General features: G+C 56.7%; 1 protein-coding gene across 10 annotated transcripts in view; it reads right to left on the bottom strand.

Moving 5' to 3' along the window:
- PRRC2B (proline rich coiled-coil 2B) overlaps positions 1 to 17,688 on the bottom strand; it is a 90,495-nt gene that overhangs the window by 15,460 nt on the left and 57,347 nt on the right. For 6 of the 10 annotated variants that reach the window (XM_047830977.1, XM_047830968.1, XM_047830973.1 and 3 more), the window contains 11 exons: positions 16,518 to 16,711; positions 14,164 to 14,359; positions 9,099 to 9,315; positions 6,386 to 8,449; positions 4,892 to 5,088; positions 4,159 to 4,304; positions 3,476 to 3,617; positions 1,653 to 1,735; positions 1,001 to 1,189; positions 665 to 862; positions 135 to 221 (listed from right to left, as the gene is read on the bottom strand). In XM_047830977.1, the coding sequence (XP_047686933.1) occupies positions 135 to 221; positions 665 to 862; positions 1,001 to 1,189; positions 1,653 to 1,735; positions 3,476 to 3,617; positions 4,159 to 4,304; positions 4,892 to 5,088; positions 6,386 to 8,449; positions 9,099 to 9,315; positions 14,164 to 14,359; positions 16,518 to 16,711 (3,713 nt within the window). The remainder of the gene's footprint in view (positions 1 to 134; positions 222 to 664; positions 863 to 1,000; positions 1,190 to 1,652; positions 1,736 to 3,475; positions 3,618 to 4,158; positions 4,305 to 4,891; positions 5,089 to 6,385; positions 8,450 to 9,098; positions 9,316 to 14,163; positions 14,360 to 16,517; positions 16,712 to 17,688) is intronic. The other 4 variants (XM_047830971.1, XM_047830972.1, XM_047830975.1 and 1 more) reach the window with 2 other exon arrangements.

Genomic DNA, 17,688 nt, shown 5'->3' with positions numbered 1-17,688 from the left:
TGCCACGCACCCAGGTCTGCCTGACCCCAAAGCTGGTGTTGGCCCCCTCCTCTGGCTTCAGAGCCCCCCAGAAGCCTTGCTCCTTTCTCTCCAGGGCCTGCCAGCACAAGAAACAGAGGGAAACACACACTCACGTTACTGGCCAAGGCGTCCTGAAGTTTGACGACCGGATTCCCTGCGGGACCAGAGGCAGAGCCAGGTGGCAAGCTGAAATCCGAGTCCTGAAGAGAAGGAAGAGCTCACTGAAATCATCTGCCCGCTTTTCAGAAGAGGCACACATTAATTTGATCCAGTCTCCAAGACTCAAGAAATCTAGTGGGCAGCGTCCACCAGATAGCACCCAAAAAAGGACGCCACCCCATGACCCTCCCTCCGAGCTCCCTGCCTATGCCCACTGGCCAATCCCGAAAGAGACAGTGAAGATCACTAGTCTGCCCAGCCTAAGAACCTGGCTGGTGTCAGCATAATCTAGAAGGCAGCTCAGTGGCACCTGCCTCATCCTGCAGGCTGACACACTCCACCAGAGAGCTGCTCAGCTTCTGTCCCCCGGCTCTTTCTAGGTGACAGCCCCGTCTCAGCACCTCCCCTCCCTCTCCAAGTTCAAAACCATGGGGGACTTGTGAGGGGGGTTGGGGGGTGGGAAAGAAACACATCCAAGCCTCACTTTTGGATTGACTCCAAATTCAATGGGCGGCACCGGCAGCACAGAGTCCACATGAATCTCCACCCCGTTAACGGGCGGGACGACGGCTCCCTGCAGCCGCTCGGCTCCCTCTGAGCCCTTCCTGTTTTTCAGAGAGCGCTCATTGCCAATGGGTCCCGGTCTGTGCTCCTTGCTCTGTCCTGAGCCTTGATCTGAGTCCTTGATAGAAAACCAGAGATGCTGAGAAACACGGGCTGGAAGGACCCCAGCCCCAAGCTTCTGAGCACCAGGAAGAGGGGAGAAGACAAGGGACGGCAGTCCCCGGCCCAGGCCTCCACGGAGGGACTTCCAGCTGACCTTTGGCTCGGGCTGCTTCTGGGCCTGCTCCTTGTGGCCATCAGCCTTGGGCTCCAGGCCAGGCCCGTTCATGTCCTCCGGCTTCAGAGTGCCATACGGGGAGCTGCGCTGGGAGGATGTTGCAGACGACTCCCGAGACTCGGCGCTCAGGTCAACGCCGCTATCCCCCTGGCTGCTCTTAAAACCCTGCTGTGCAAGGCACAAAACGGGTGAGAACCCTGACCCCCCAACTCCAACACGGGACTGCCCAGGAAGTGGGACCAAGTGCGTGGCTGAGACACCCCCGTAAGCCTGTCCTTTTTAGCCCCGTCCTGACTTGGGCCCTGACCCGCCAACAGTACCCAGCAACTGAAGACGCGATCAAAAAAACCACGGTATGCGATGGGCGCCAGGGACGGGGCCGCCAAGCTCATTCCCTTGTGGCCAGGTCAGACAGGGCGACTGCCACCACGGGCCCGGTCGCCCACCCTCCCCGGAAGTCAGGAACAAAGACCAGCGCCAAGCCAGGGCCAGTGGAACCAGGCTCTGGGCCAGGCTCATCGGCGCAGCGAGGAAGAGCTGGGCTGGGCAAGGGTGCCCGAGGCCCAGGACGAGCCGGCCACGGGGGCGGCGGGCTCGCGCGCTGCCCGCGAGTGGCTCAGTGGTCACTCACCTCGGCGGAGCCAGGCTCGGCGCTGTTGAAGGCAGTTGCGGCTTTAGTCCAGGAGTCGCTGGCCGGGGCCTGGACGGGGAGGGCTGCCCGAGGGTGCAAGACAGAGAGTCAGGGCCGCGCAGGGGAACCGCCTCGCTGGCGCAGCCCCTCCCAGCTCTCCTGCCCCACGCAGGGCACTGGAGCCGCTCTGGTAGCTTCACCCGACTTCCCAACATCCTCACACTCCAAGAAGCGTGCTTCCCTTTACTTCATCCGCTACTTGCTCTGGAAGGCACGCCAGCAACTTCTCGTTCACATCCGTGAGAAAGCTGTACCGCTACTCCGTGTACTGACGTGGTCTTAATCTTAAGCCGACTGTTCATTTCTACAAGCCTGGCAGCTTCACAGAGTCTCTCAAGGATCTAGGCTGGTACTACTCAACCTCTGTTAGCTCGAGGACCACTCCAGGACTCCCACCAAAGCCGCAGACCCTGCGTATGTATGCAAACCCGACGTGCTATTTTCAGAGCCAGGGACCCTCTGAAGCCGTGCACGCGCCCCCGGGCTGAGCGGCCAGTGAGGCGGGTCCTGGCAGTAAAGGCCCGAGGGCAGGGGCTGGCGTCCAGCCTGCTCCGAGCGACAACCTGGGAGGTTATCTGTGGACATTCGGAGTGTGATACCCTGCTCACGTGTGCTACCAAATCAACTCACAGCCATATTTTATGAAGAGAAGACCATACTTCGAATCAGAGTTGAACGTCGTCCAGTGTTATTTGTAACGTGTTGGAACCTAGGTTTTAGCCCAGAACGTAACAGGCCAGGAGGGAAGATTCAAAGAATCAACACCTAGGACCCAGAACTTTGAGTGTCTGTCATGTGGCTCTGGGATCACGTCACTGCACTCCAGGGTCCTCGGCTACTTTGTTTAACACACCGGAAATGGGTAATTTCTCTAGGCTCCCCTGTGAAGCATCATGCTTTTCTTCACCTGTGTACTCTCCAGGGCTCTGCCTCAAGCAGGCATTAATGAAGAATCTGCTCGATTAACATGGTTTTGTATCTCGGGAACACCTGGGAGGCTCGGTCAGGTTGGGCGTCTGACTTCGGCGCAGGTCATGATCTCACAGCTCGTGAGTTCAAGCCCCACGTCCGGCTCCCGCTGTCAACGCAGAGCCTGCTTCTGGTCCGCTGTCCCCCTCTCTGCCCCTCTCTGACTCGTGCCCTCCCTCAAAACAAACGCTAAAAAAAAAAAAAAATTGCTTTTGTATTTTAAAACGAAGAGTTACCAAAAAAAAGAGCACTGGGTTTGAATTTTTTTTTTTTAAGTTCAGGAAAATAAATTTTCCAAAAAGTCAGGTGTCCTCACTTTGGTCTCAAGCCTGTCTGGCTCAGGAGAGCATGAGGAGGAGTGGCCAGGAGCGCCCGGCGTCAGGGCCGGCACGCGGCACAGACAGGAAAGCTTCGGACCCGCTCCTCCTCCCTGGCGGTCACCTGGTGCTCCTCCACAAGCTGAGTTTCTTGGGTGCCTGACAGGGGCAAAGGAGTCGAGCCAACTCCCCCCGTGACTGGAGCCGGGCAGGGACGGGGCCTCCCTTGTCCAGATCAGTGGACGCAAGGAATGGTGCGCTCTTGCCCCAAATCGCAGGCAGGGGAGTTTCCAGCTGTTCAAGGGCTGCCGGTGGTGCCGAGACGGTATCTGACACCGTGGCTCCGGAGAGGAGGCAGGAGACAGGCAAACCCCACAGGCATGCACAGCCCCAAAACAGGACGCTCCCAGAGAAGAGACCCCCTGCCCTGGGGACAGCCGTGGACCAAGCAGCTGAGCCCAAGCACCCAACTCTTACCCTGGCCGCTGCTCTCCCAGATCTCCGTGCCCAGGCTGCTGCCAGGAACGGTCACGTCACCCTGCTCCAGGCACAAGTTGTTCTGCTTTTTAGCAAACCGAGGAGGAATACGGGAGGAAAGACCTCGACCCTTGACAGGCACCTAAGGAGAAAAGAGGTGACGCTGTCCGGCCCAGACGTGAGGCGTGAAGCACGAGTTCTCCCCGCCAGAACCACACCACGGGAAACTGCCCCAGGGGTGCAGGAACGCTGGCATCTCAAGGCCTCGGCCACGGGTGAATGGCAAGGCCAACCACGCCATCCCCGGGAAGGGCGACAGGCCGGTGCACGCAGGCTGCAGAGGCCAAGGGTGCAGGGTCCAGGCCTGACTGCAGTTTGAATACAGGGTCCCCGGCCCTCGAGACGCCCCGGGTGACAAATCTCATCCCACACAGGCTGGAGTGGTGGGAGGAGGGGGGCCTGAGGGAGGCCTGCGTCCTGTTGTCACCTGGGATGAGTCACCTTCTCCAAGCACTGGGCTAACATCACCTACTCCCACACGACAACAGGGTTGGTGGATGTCGGGAGCACAAGCACGCTGCTGTGCCCGCCTTCCCCTCTTCTAGCTTGGGCCTGATTCAGAACTCTCTCTCCTCGCTCTGGGTTTCTCTGTGCCGGCCTGCCCTCCACCCCACACCCCCTACCTGCACGGCCTGCTCCTTCTTCCTCCTCTCTTCTTCCAGCAGACGGCGCTGCTTCTTGGTCAGGACCTCAATGAAGCCTTCGCCCGCCATGGGGCCCACCTCACTCTCCTCCCCAGGGCTGGACCCGCAGTTTTCAATGATGGAATCTGAACCCAGATTTCACAAGAAGGGACAGTGTCTCCATTCATCGGAAGAAAGAATAACCCAACCCTACCGGTTTCTGATATCTAAGGACAGCTCAGCTCCGAAGGTCGGGCGGCACCAGGCCTGATGCCTCCAAGGAGCAGACTGTACTTGGGAGTCTATGGAAATCCTGAAAGGTTCCTTCCCCACCCTCCCCCCCCCCCCCCCCCCAGGCGTCCTCGGCACACGGTCGTCTCACACCGCAGACACCAGTAACACTACAGTTTAAGAAAAGACGCTGGTGACTGAAGTCTCTGCTCTGGTGCTAGCCAGCCACGTGACCCTGGACACACCACACAACCTCGCTGGGCCTCGGGGTCCCCCTCTGTAAAACTGGGGCACCGGGGCTGCTACGGGGGTGGCAAGGCTGTGAGCAGCAGGAGGGCAGGAACCATATCCGTTCTGCTCACCAGCGTCGCCCTGGAACTTGGCCCACCACCTGCCCAGAGGCCACGATGTTCAGAGAACAGATGGGCAAACCCAGCAACCCTCGAAAGCCACCGTGGCCCTCGGTTTTGAGGGGCCCGAAGATGTGAGGGGACAGACTCACTTCCATAGTTCAGGTCAAACTGTTTCATGGTCTCTCCCTGTTCACCCGCCCTCTGAGCAACCAGCTTGGCCGCCTCCTCCGCCGTCTCACAGGAGGCCTCGGGGATGTCGGAGGCACCGTGGGCCACCCGCTCCAGCACGTAGTGGCTGCTCCCACTGCTGCAACCGAGACCCGCGGGCAAGGCCTCATCTGGGGACCTAGGAAGAAGGAAGAACCGCGTTAGCTCAGAAGCGGCCAGAGGCTGGGGAAGGAGAGAAAGGGACAATCAGCATGTGCACACGGCACGCACGTGGACACAGGGCCCTGACCTACAGCGCGCCCCCTCTGCGCAGTCGAAGCTGCTCCCCAGCGGCAGCCCTCCTACGGCCACACTGCCAGCTCACGGGGACAACTGCTCTTCTCTGACCCCTTCCAGGGCTCAGTGCCTCGGTTCTTTCCCACTGCGTGCCAAACTCAGCAGGGCTGCAGACAGGAGAGAACAAAGGGGAATGCCCAGAGCAGGGCCACAGCCCTTACCACTCCTGGCACGGGAGACTGACCAGGGAGTCAAGGAGCCGGGCCAGGCCACACAACAAGGCTCTCGGCAGAAGTCAGAAGCAAAGCCCCGTGTCAGCAGCTGGGGCCTGGAAAGCTAGGCCAGCCCAACACCTGGAAAGATCAGCATTCCCCTAGGGCTCCTTCTTTGGAGCTGAGTGGATTCCAATCCAGGTTTCTGGCCCCCAGGTTTCTAAGGAGACTGGGAGGTAGGAAGTGGCCTTCCTCAGGCGGAGGCATGGATCAGAAAAAGCAGGCTGCACGAGTGAGTCTCTGCACGGGCTCTCCCCTCTCCCGGATTCCAGGCAGCCTGCAGGCAATGAGCCACACAAACCTGAGCCACCTGGAAGCCTCCAGATCCCCTGAGAGACGCTCACAGGGCCTCAGGCAGCTCACCTGCTTTTGCCACTGCCTGGCTCTTCCCACCAGGAGGTGGTCAATCCCTGAAACGGAGCCGCATCTCCTCACCGCCAAGAGGCAGAGCCACTTGGGAAGAGCGGTCCCTACAGGACCAGGAGGCTAGATGGCCCAGCAGGACGTGGGGGGAGAGCAGTCCAGGGGCAGAGGAATCTGGGGGACCGGCACCGTGCACAGGAAGCGTCCCCCTCGGCGGGGCGGCAGAGGGTACTGATGGAGGCTGAGCTCTCCTGACGGGTGCCTGGGGCAGCCACCACTCGAGGACCAACGGGCTGGGGCTCTGGGTTTCGGTTTTCAAGCCACAACGACAACAACGACAACAACATGCCACGAGAGAGGCAGACAAGCAGTGTGAGAGCAAGTGATGGAGACGCCCACACACAACGGCCTGGGTGGGCAGCGGCCCTCCTGGAGGACGACAGAGGGACGGAGTCGGGGCGCCGGACACACGGCAGGGCATGCATGCATGGGTGCGGCTTACAACAACAGGCTTGGTAACAGAACAGCAACAGAGAAGAGCCTGGGGTTCGGTCTGCGTTTTACCTTTTGGCTTTCAAAGGCGTCCCACTCTGTTGGCTGTCATAACGGGGAGAGGCGTCACCACCACCTGGCCTAATGGTCTTGTCCCCAAACCCCCCCGGCTCCAGCTTTCGGCTCTGCCTGTCGGCCAGGGGCCTCTGGCTGGAGAAGCTCCTCTTGGCCAGCTCCTTCTTCTCACCCGCGGCGGCCCCGGGCAGGCTGCTGTCCGCCTGCGGGTCGGGCTCGGACCCCGGGCCCTCGCGCCGCTCCCGCCGCTCGCTGAAGTCACTGCTCTCGGAAGCCGTCTCCCACTCCTCGTTGGCGTGATCGGACGAGTTCTGGTACGAGAGCTCGGGGGACCCGCTCTTGTCCCCGGGGCAGAGCTTGGGCCGGCCCGGCCACGGTCCCGCCAAGAGGTGCGGCTCCTCCTCCGGCCCCCACAGGCCCAGGGACTCCCGCTCCTGCCGGAGGCGCCGGAAGCGAGGGGGCTTGTCCTGACGCGGGGGGCGCCTTCTCCGGAAGGGCCGGTTCTCGGCGCCTTCCGAGTCGGCCGCATGGTCATCGGGGAAGAAGGGCCTCTTGTCCTCCAGGCGGCCGTCCTCGAAGGCCCTGGCGCCAAGCGAGTCAGAATGTCTGTAGGCGTCAGGGACACAGTCTCTGTCTGCGGGTCGCCGGGACCCGCACGTGTCTGGGGAGCTGTACTCCTGCCAGGAGGCTCCTGGGCCCTTGCTCTGCCAGTGGGCGGCCTCTTTGGACACAAAGGTTCTCCGGCCGTAGCCGCAGCTGCTCAGCCGGGGAGGGAGCGCCCGGCCGAAGGCGCGAGGGCCTCGGCTCTTGGCCTCCGGGCCGCCGTGGTCCTCGGAGCATGCCTTGGTGGAGCGCCAGGAGTCCCTGAAGTCGCCCCTCCTCAGGGTGCTGCCCTCCCGCTCCAGGAGCGAGCCCTCGCTCCCGTTCTCCGAGCCTCGCTGCCGCCGCCGCTTGGGAAGCTCTTCGTACTCAGAGCCCTCGCTGTGCGTCTCGCTGGCGATGCGCCGTCGCGGCTTGGCCCTGGGGAAGTCCTCCGGCTGGCCAAAGTCCCGCAGCCCCCGGCCGCGGCCACTCCTCTGGCCGCCGCCGTAGACGCCCCGCGCCCCGAGCACCCCCCCACCGCAGAGGCCTGGGCCACCGCCCGCCGGCCGCCCTCGGAAGGTGAACTCTCGGAAGCCGCGGCCGCGGCCCCGGGCCTGCCCTCGGCCCCCGAAAGCTTGCTCCTCGTCGATAAAGATCCAGTTGTTCCTCTTTGTCGCGGGCGTGTCACTGGACTCCCGGGAGGGTCTGCCCTCCCAGGCCCTGGCCGGCTTCTCGTCCTCGTCACACCTGCTGGCCTCGCGGCCCACACTAGCACGGGCAGGGCCCTGGTCCTCCAAGGGGGAGGGGGAGGAGTTGGCCAGCGCGGGGTCGTTCTCTTCGTCCTCGTCCTTCTCTGCCTTGCGCTCCGGCCCCTTCTCCTTGGCCCCCCGGGCGCTCTCCTCCCCCAGCTCCTGCTTAATCTTCTCCAGTTCCTTCTCCTTGTCCTCCACCTTGAGGGCTTTCAGGACGGGCTTCTTGATGGGTCCCGACCTCCGCGTCCTGCTGGTCTGCTCCTGGTGCTGGCTGCCGGGGCCCCGGGGCTCGGCAGTCCACTCGGGCTCCAGGGACGGCTGTTTGTTGGGGCTCCCGTCCTTCTCCCAGGAGGAGACGTTAAAGGGTGGCTCCTCCCGGGGTGTTCCCTTCTCGATGCCGCTGGCCGTGTCCGTGGACTCTGGCGGGTGGCTAACGTCCCAACCGTTATACTCTGGCTTTTTCTCCGCTGGGGCAAAGTCGGGCTCCAGTGGGGAACACCTGAGGTCTGGGCTGTGACCCCCAGGAGCACCCGCTTCCTGAACATTTTCTTGGGGTGGAAACAAAAGCTCCTGGCCTATTCTTTGAGAAGAGACACAGTTGTCAAAGTCTGCTGGGGCCTTCTTGTCAAAAGCACTCAAGAACTCCTCCCCTCTCTCCTCAAGGAGATCGCGCTGGGCACCTACACCCCCTGACCTTCCAGGGGGGGCAGAGTAAGAGCTTTCATTCCTGAAAAGGAACCAGAAAAATCAGTCAATGTGATTGGAGCTTGGTTCCTGGTTTCCATGCTGAACACAGAGCTTAGTTTTAAAAAGAAAAAAAAAAATCTTTTTTAAAAAGAAAATGAAAAAGAAAAAAAACATAAGCACCAACATTTGCTCTAGCTTTAAACACGTCTCAGAGCTGCTGGGCCATGGATTGGTCGGCGGCCCCTGGAGTCCAGAGTGAAGAACGCGGGGGCTGCTGGTGGCCTCAGCGTGCCACCTGGAGGCGTAGCAGCTGGGGATCCTCTGGTTCAAGCGAGAAGCTGGAGCCTGGGAGTCCACGGAGAGTCTGGGGCCCTGGGCCAGCAGGGCCAGCTTGCTCCACTTGGACAGGAAGGAGCCACGACCCGGGCACGCAGCCTCGCCAGACCCCACCCCTCGCCCTGACCCAAGGTTCAGCAGATCTGCCTCTGACCCAGGACCTCTCCTCGGCCGTCAGCCCCGCCAGCAGGTGAGCGCCTCTCACACAAAAGCGTTCCAGCAAACCTCCTCGTACTCCCCGTCCACGGAGGACACTGCCTGCGGGGACAGCGCCCCCTCCCGGAGCCCCGCACGAGCAGGATTTGGACATCCTGCCTTCACTCGCAGGCCAGGACGGCCGAGTTCCAGCTCACCTGACGTGCATGTCCACGGCCAAAGCGTCGTTTGATTTCGGCTGCGGAAGCGAGTAGCCTTTGCTCTGCAACGCCATGTAGCCCTCTGGGCTCCACACGGGGGCCGGATCGAGGGCGGCCACTTTCCTTTCTTGCAGCGGGGGCACGCAGTTCTGGTCCTCAGAGCGACAGCCAGTCCCACCGAGGGAGTCTTGGGGCATCATGGGTTTCATCAGTCCTGAAGGAGGCACAGGCAAAGAATCACCCTGCATCAGCCAGCACTGAGCCGCACTCCGATCTCGGGGGCAACCCAAGGCCCGAGGGAGACCGTAGTTACCAGTTACCCTATCGGGCGGACACAGCACCCCACCTGCTCGCCATCGCCGAGCCCTCCGTGTTCTCTCAACACGGAACCTCTGAAGACGCACGAGCACGCGACAGGAGGGGTCTACGGATCCATTCTAAGACCTGTGAAGTCCAACCTGCGCTCCAGGTTCAGGACCCCGTGCTGAAGAGTGCCTCAAACTGGCAAATGGAAACTGGAAATATCTAACTAGAGAGCCCATCATGTCAGCAAAAGGCTAGAGAGGTCAGCCCATCGGCCTCGAGGGTCTGTGTGCGGGCAGGGACGCTGAGGTCTCCTGCCCAGGCGCGAGGAAGACCAGCCGTGTGGCCAAGAGGCACACGGACCAAGAGCTGCCGTCTGCAGGCTTCAAACCCCGAGCAGCAAGCCTTAGGAAGGGATTCTGGTTTCAGTTTTGTTTTTTTTTAATGTTTGTTTATATTTCAGAGAGAGAGAGAGAGAGAGAGAGAGAGAGAGAGACAAAGAGAGTGCACAAGCAGGGGAGGGGTACAGAGAGGGGGAGACACAGAATCCGAAGCAGGCTCCAGGCTCTGAGCCGTCAGCACAGAGCCCGACACGGGGCTTGAACTCGCTAACTGTGAGATCGTGACCTCAGCCGAAGTCGGACGCTTAACCGACTGAGCCACCCAGGTGCCCCCATCAGTTCCTTTATTTATTTTTAAAAAGATTTTATTTTTAAGTAATCTCTACACCCAACATGGGGCTCAAACCCACAACCCTTAGACCATTTAGAGTCGGATGCTCTCCTGAACAAGCCAGCCAGGTGCCCCAGTTCCTTTTATCTCTAGCCCTAGGACTGACTGCCACACTCCACGTTTTTATACGGTGAATGGGGGTGCACAGATGACAATCAACTGTTTAACGGACCTGAGGTGATTAACACACAGAGGACACCTCGGTCCCTCCAGACATAAGCTAGCAGGGGAAAGTGTGCCACCACCCCCTCCCCGCCACCGTGGCCTATCTGTCCACGTCCATCAACCTGGGGAGAGTGAGGAGGCAGGTGGTGCAGAAATTAAACGTCTCATCAGGCCTAAGTCTGTGGACAGAAAAAGATCTGATTTTTCAGATACTTTCTTCACAGAGCTTATTAGCATACACACATGTTGTGTGGCTTTTACACAGAGATAATCTGGCCAGAAAACGGCGCTGCATTAGGCCGGTGCGTTAAAGCTTTCTTTTAGCTCTAGAGCGCCCTCTTCAAATGCCACTGATATGTGACTCCAACATAAAGTTAGTGTGAGTCAGCCGGTGGGGACCCTCTCTGAAACCCTGAAATTACACACCACTCATTAAGTACTCATTATGAGGCACACTGGCTTCTTTTCACAGCTCTTATTACCTGGAAAACCCTGCTACCACAAACGTGCGGGGCAGAATAGGTCATCACACATATCACTTGCAGAGCTGTGTTCCCAAGAAACTGGGAAATCCCCAGGGAGTTGAAACCACAGCCACCGGCCAGCGCCACAAGCCGGTGCTTCCTGGAGGAGAGCAGGGGAACACACCTGTCAGTCCTAGTAACCATGGGCTTGGACTCTGACCCCCGGCAGCACAGGGGATGGAGCTTTCTGCACAAGGAGAAGCGGCTCAAGACAGAGGCCCTCAATTCAAAGGCAGATTTAAAAATCCATGCTCTTTTGGGGCACCCGGGTGGCTCAGTCGATTGAGTGCCTGACTCATGATTTTGGCTCAGGACATGATCTCACAGTTCGTGAGTTCAAGCCTCACATCAGGCTCTGCACTGGCAGTGTGGAGCCTGCTTGAGATTCTTTCTCTCTCCCCGCCCCTTCCCTGTTCACATGGGTGGCTCGCTCTCTCTCTCAAAATAAACAAATAAAAATATTAAAAAACATATATATATATGTGTATATATATATACATATACATACACACACACACACACACACACACACACGCTCTTTAGTACAGGGAAACAACTTAAGTTTGTGTCCTGGCCTGGGCCAGTTAGGGAAAAATAGTTAGCTGCTAGGAATGTATAACTGTGCTGGCTTTCATGCAGGTTGTGGGGAGGAGGGTTTAGATGCATTCCCCAAGAGTGGTCCAGAATTTTCCCAAGTTAGAATAGCAAGGGGTTCTAGGAAGGCAAGAGAAAACATAACTGGAGAGACAGACTCTCCACTCGAGCTGTACCGGATCCCCACAACAAATACAGCTCTGTTGAAAATGAGCTCACAATCCAAAATTCCCAGCATGTGTGGGAAGCTGCCCACCACTAGCCCACAGTGAGCCCACAGGGTTACCTGCCTGAGAACTTCAGATAACAGAATAATAAATACTAGAAATCAGGTTTTAAGTTATTAAAAGCATAAAAAAGGAATTAAAACCGTAAGAAAAACATGACACGCACACACACACACACACACACACACACACACACACACACACTAGAATTGACAAAAGAAATTCCAATAATAAAAAATATAGTCGCTGAAAAAACTCACTGGGCAATAAAATTAAAAAGAGAGAGAGAGAGAGAGAGAGAGAGAGAAACTGGACACAAGCAGAGAGAAAATGGACACAACACGGGGAGACGAAACCACAGAGGAAAGAGGAGATCTTAAAGAAGCCAGAAAGAACACAGAGTGGATTCCACAGAAACGAATCACTCTGAGCAGCCACAGAACCAGAAGAAAATGGACTACTACCTTCCTGGTCCTGAAAAAGAGACGTGCCAACCCAGAATTCTACACCCAGCTAGAGAAAGGGTGCCGTAAAGACTTTTTCAGGCAAAGAAAACCTACTGCCAGAAAAACTTCCTGAAGAACTCGACAGAATGTACTTCACAAAGAAGCGTATCGCACCCAGATGGAACACACGGGAAGGAACTAGTGAAGGGACAGGCGGGTCTGCAGAAGCAGACTGCAGGAAGCAACAGAAACAATGCCCGATTTGGTGGCATAAAAACAACTAAAACTCGAGGGAGAACTCAGAAGACAGACTGATGAGCTAATCAGCTCGGGTGAAGGGTGAGAACGCCCATCAGCCTATGCCAGTCACAGGTGCGTATCAGGACGTCACGGAACCGCTAACACAGCACAAACAGCACGCAGGAGTCAAACAACCGGAAGCATGGGAAAACTTGATCCAAAAAAAGGAAGAAGAAAAATAAGAAAGGTGGGATCAACAGAAAGTATAAAGTAGGACGGCAGAAAATCCGAATATCATAATCCCCCCAAATCCAAAGAGAGGCACTTTGGCAATTACAGTCACAGGTTTTCAGAGTGGGTAAAACCACACGCATCTTGTTGTACCTACAAACGCCCCCTGCAACAAAGGGCTCAGGGAGGCGGATGAAAAAGATACCAAATGAATCTTCATCAAAAGAAACCTGGAATGATGACATCAGTATCAGACACAGTGGACAGGAGAGGTGGAAAGCACAGTTAAGGAGGACAGTGCTGTGAGGATAAGGGGAACGAGATACATCAGTCCAAACCTGTTTGCTTCCAGACGGAGCGAAGCCCGACAGGCTTAGGGATTCAACACACCTACAGTCACAGTGGGAGATTCTCACGCACCTCTTAGTAAGTGATTGGGGGGGGGGGGGGGGGGGTAACAAATCGTGATGGATGTGAGAGAAACTCGCACGGCACAGCCAGCAAGTTCGATGGAATGGACCACATCCAATTGGGGAATATTCTTTTCAAGAAAACACAGAATGTTAGATGAAGAGTATGTAACAGCCTACAAAAAAAATCTCACCCAAACACCCAGCAATCTCGATCGGGAGCTAGCTGGCACACGAATGCCCTTGAGTGAAACCTGACCCGCCACCTGTTTTCAAAAATAAAGTTTTACTGGAAAGTGACCAGACTCGTTCAATCATTTCTGTTCTACAACAGCAAAGTGGAGTAGCCGTTCAAAGCCCAAAATGTTTATTATCTGGCATTTATAGAAAAGCTTCCTGACCCCTGTTCCAGATCACACAGACAATAGTATCTGACCACAAAGCAGCCCCGTTAGAAATTAACACCATCTGGATATTCTTAAAACTCTGTATTTGGAAAATTTATGCCATACTATTAAAAACCATCAACCAAAGAAAGGTAACAAATCAAAATCTGACGAGCACTGAAAACTGTACAGTAACAAAAATGCTGTATCTTAAAACTCCTGTTCATAGCAATTTACAGCTGAAGTAATACTTAAATACTTACATCTAAAAATCAGAAATTACTGGGCTAATAAGTATTCAACGCAATTACAAAAGAGTACAATACTTTCAAAGGAATTAATGAGGAAAATTAATGAAATAAAAACCAGATAAGATAAAAGAATTAAGAAACCCAAAAGTGGCTTTTTAAAAATGGCATTTTAAAAATGGGGAGGAGAAATCAAGGAAAAAAAGAGAGAAGTCACAAAAAAACATTAAGAATGGAAAGAGAGACATCCTTCAGTAAGAAAAAAAAGAAAGAAACAAGAAAAAAAAAAGAAAGAGGAAAAAAAGGACGTGGCAGGGACATCAGAACTAGTCAAAACAACATATAATGCATCATCAGAAAGACTCTGCCCAGTAATTCTTTGCGACTGGTACTATCCATGCCCTCACGGCGCCAACAACAGAGTTAAAACTCAGACTGGTCACGTGAGTTACAGGAGCGGCCAGACTGGATCCGGGCGGGCCTAAGTCCCGAGGCAACACCCCGAACACCACACCGTCCTGGACTCCACTGGTGTGGCCCGCTGGGGCTCGCTTACCCGAGGGATGGAGGGCGGACGGGTAGAAATCCACTGGGGCCCGAGTGGGCGGGATCCGTGGGTCCATGTAGGAAGGCATCATCATCCACCTGGGATCGAAGCCCAGCATTTGGGGGTGGTGGGGGTAGAAAGTGCGCTGTGGGTGGGAAGGTGGGGGGTACACGGGCTGCCAGTGCTGCATCTTATATAGCTGCTCCTGAGCAGACAGAGAGAGAACAGGTCAGACCGGTGCTCGGGGCAGAGACCATGCAGGTGTATACACGCACATGCACGCACTCTCACACATATACACACTACACACACACTCACACACCCCCACCCGCCCCCATACACACACACTCACACACACAGGCACACTAACCCCGGGCTGTAGGAGTCTCTGATGGCTCCCCACAGCTCTCCATGGAACAGCCCGAGTCCCACCAGGCCCCACGTGACCTGCCCGACCACCCACCAGCTTCACTGCACACGACTGCCTGCCCACATGGGGCCCTGGTTGCACACTGGGCCCTCTGTCTAGGAGGCTTCCTACTCCCTTGCATCCCGGCTCATCCCTGCTCCTCCTTCAGGATTCCGCTCAAAACGCCCTTCCTCCGGGCAGCCACCCCGAGTCCCTGGACGAGATGAGGCCCCTGCCTCTGCTCTGCAGCACTGGTCCTTCTCCTCTGTAGCACTGACAGTGGGTGATCATTTTGAGCTGCCGGTCTCCCTCACAAAACCCTAAGAAACTACACGCCGGGTTCACTGTCGTATCCCTGCGGCCTACCACCAGTCACGGCACATAGAAAATCCAGTGCACAAATGGATGAATATCAGCAAAACCTTCAAAATCTGGTCCTAGACCCCGTGGGGGCTCATTTCCAGCCCTGCCCCTTCACATCAGTGACCTCCAGGGCTGCCCTCTCCAGTGCACCCAGAATCAGCATTCCGGCAGGACCCAGGTGCAGAGTCAGACGAGAAAAGCGGACCGGGCCGCACCCTTCCCATCTGCAAACAAAAAGGCCCGGGCTGGATTCCCAGGACGGCTCTGTGGGCCTCTGCCCAGAGCTCCTCCTCCGTCTGGACCCCAGGCCCCCGGGGAACCTGACCAGACAGTCTGTCTGCCAGGCTCCTTCGGCAGTCCTGGTGCTTTCAGACTCCTTTCTCTTCCCGAAGAAGGACTTACCGTCCCCGCCCCCCAGAAGCGTTACACACAGGAGCTCTCGCTGCTGTGTCTGGCTGGAGTCACCCCAGAGACCTTCCTGGTCAGTAGTTCTCCACCAAGCCGGGGAGTAACTGCACAGTGCTGGCTCACACTCTAACACTGTCAAAGCACACAAGGAACACAGCTTCGTGTTTACCGCTCAGGACCTGATGAGCTTCCGGAAGACCTCGTAGGGGCCCAGGGGAAGGAGGGTCTGGGGTGAAGGTTTTACAGGCAACCAAATGAGATTCTGGAAAAGGCTGGAGATGCTGGAGATCCTGATTTGTGTCCCTAAGGCACACATGTTCTGCACCGGGATCGTTGTTATTAAGGATGATTTACTGCACATCTAGCTGCTGGGCTACGTGATGTCCACGTTTCATCTGTTTCCCACCCGAGTGCACTGCTCATCAGTAATCATCTGTTCCTTCATTTATCACTCCTGGAATACACACAATCACCAACGGTGCTTCCAGCTGGCCACCAGAGATCGGTACGATTACAACCATCACCCACGTAATCTTCTCCGGGGCGAAGAGCAGGTCCCTTTTAAAGTTCACAAAACACTAATAAAGATGACACTGAAAACGCCGATCCACCAGAATGCAGGTGCCACAAAACCCTCGCTGCCCCTCTGAGGCCGGTACTCGTTGTTCCTGGGCCATCTGAGGCCACACTCGACCCGAGAAGCTGCACGATTAGGACCAGGATGCACAGCAGTTCAACTCAACCCCTACAAACCCCCGTGCTTATCCCAAGCTAGTACACCTCTCTGCCAGCTTTCCAAGCCCTCCCGGGCCTCCTCACTCCTTGGGACGGTCCCAGGGCGGACAACGCTGGCCTATGGACAGGCTGCAGTGCACTGCTCTGAACGAAAACACCACGCTTCAGCGAAACTGCACTGGGTGAGTGCACACCCCGCTGCCACTGCCTCACCAACACCAGACAAGGGAAGACGCCACCAACAACCATTCTATTCATCCACGGGAGAAATCACTCGGAAAAACAAAACACGGCCAGGGATGATCTTCCAAGGCTGTGAGTTTTCAGGTGCAGCCCCTAACATCCGTGCCAGTGATGGGGATATTCGAGTTGTTTCTTTTCATCGAAGGGGGAGGGGACCAGAGGAGGAGACAGGGGACATCCACACTCAGCAGTCGGATCTGTTTACCTGCTGTTGCTGCTGCTGCTGGCGCTGGAATCTGGGAGGAAGAGACTTCTGGTACTTGCTGAACTCCTGTGCAGGGGACCCAGCCTCCCTGGCGCCCTCCTCACCGCCGCCACTCTGAGCCACAGCCGGAGGAGCCGCGGGGGCTTCTTCTGAAAACGTGTTGGGGGTTCCCTGGGCAGGAAACTCAGGGGAGCCTAGAGGACAAGTAACCAGAGAAACGGCTGCGGTGAGCTCACAGAAGCCGGGCCAGTCAAACGTTTACGGCAAACGCTTGCTCTCGTTGGCACGGACGGTGCACGAGGTCATGGACTCCCCACGACGCCATCGCTTCAGAGGTGAGAGCGAGCTAAGGGTCGAGAGGTCAGAGGAACCACCAGGGTTCCAGAAGAGAAGGGTTCTATTGAAAAGGACCCCAGTAAATGAGAGAGCAGCCACCGGCTCGGCGATAGCCCACAGCCATCACCTGAGCGACATGAGTCAATGCAGCCAAAGGCCGTGCTGGCCACCAAGTCAGCACGCGTCCCCTGGCTGGTTGCCTCATCTGTAAAGGGAGGACAGCAACTCTGTCCATCCCACAGGCCTTTGTGAGCCTTAAGGGAGACAATCCATGCAAGGCCGGTAGCAAGTGCTCCACACAACTTCCCATCTGTATACTCTCTGAAATTCCCTTCTTCCTTACCTCAAGCCACCTTTACAGCTTTAACGAAGTAGAAAAGACATCGGCATTCTTGATTTTACTGCAGGGGACACCCAAACCCTGATGCAAAGCCTCAGGGACCCAGCGGTGCAGCGCAGGGGGAACACGGAAGAGCACAGAGCAGGTGCCCACACACCCTGAAGGCCAGTCTCAATTGAACACACTCACACCATGGCACCCGCTTCCTGGACTCTCCACTGCCCGTCTCAGCGAGTGTGGACACCAGCACAGGCTGCACTCGGGCCACAGTAAGAGGCGATGGGCAGGACAGTGGCGGTTTCTCGGTGTTCCTTGGCCAGAAGGGGGCTGAGGACCAGCAGACCATGACCATGAGTAAGACCCACCTGAGAAGCTTTCAGGGTCTGAAACTAACATCGGGCCCCTCTCTCCTAAACAGAGTTGGTTTTAGTTCGTTTAAGAAGGTCCCAAAGAACAAAGCTGGTCACAAAGAACATGTTCTTTACAACTGCTACA

Source organism: Prionailurus viverrinus, chromosome D4 (assembly GCF_022837055.1).
Source record: "Prionailurus viverrinus isolate Anna chromosome D4, UM_Priviv_1.0, whole genome shotgun sequence".
Lineage (NCBI taxonomy): Eukaryota > Metazoa > Chordata > Mammalia > Carnivora > Felidae > Prionailurus > Prionailurus viverrinus.
This window is presented reverse-complemented; position numbering and strand designations above follow the sequence as displayed.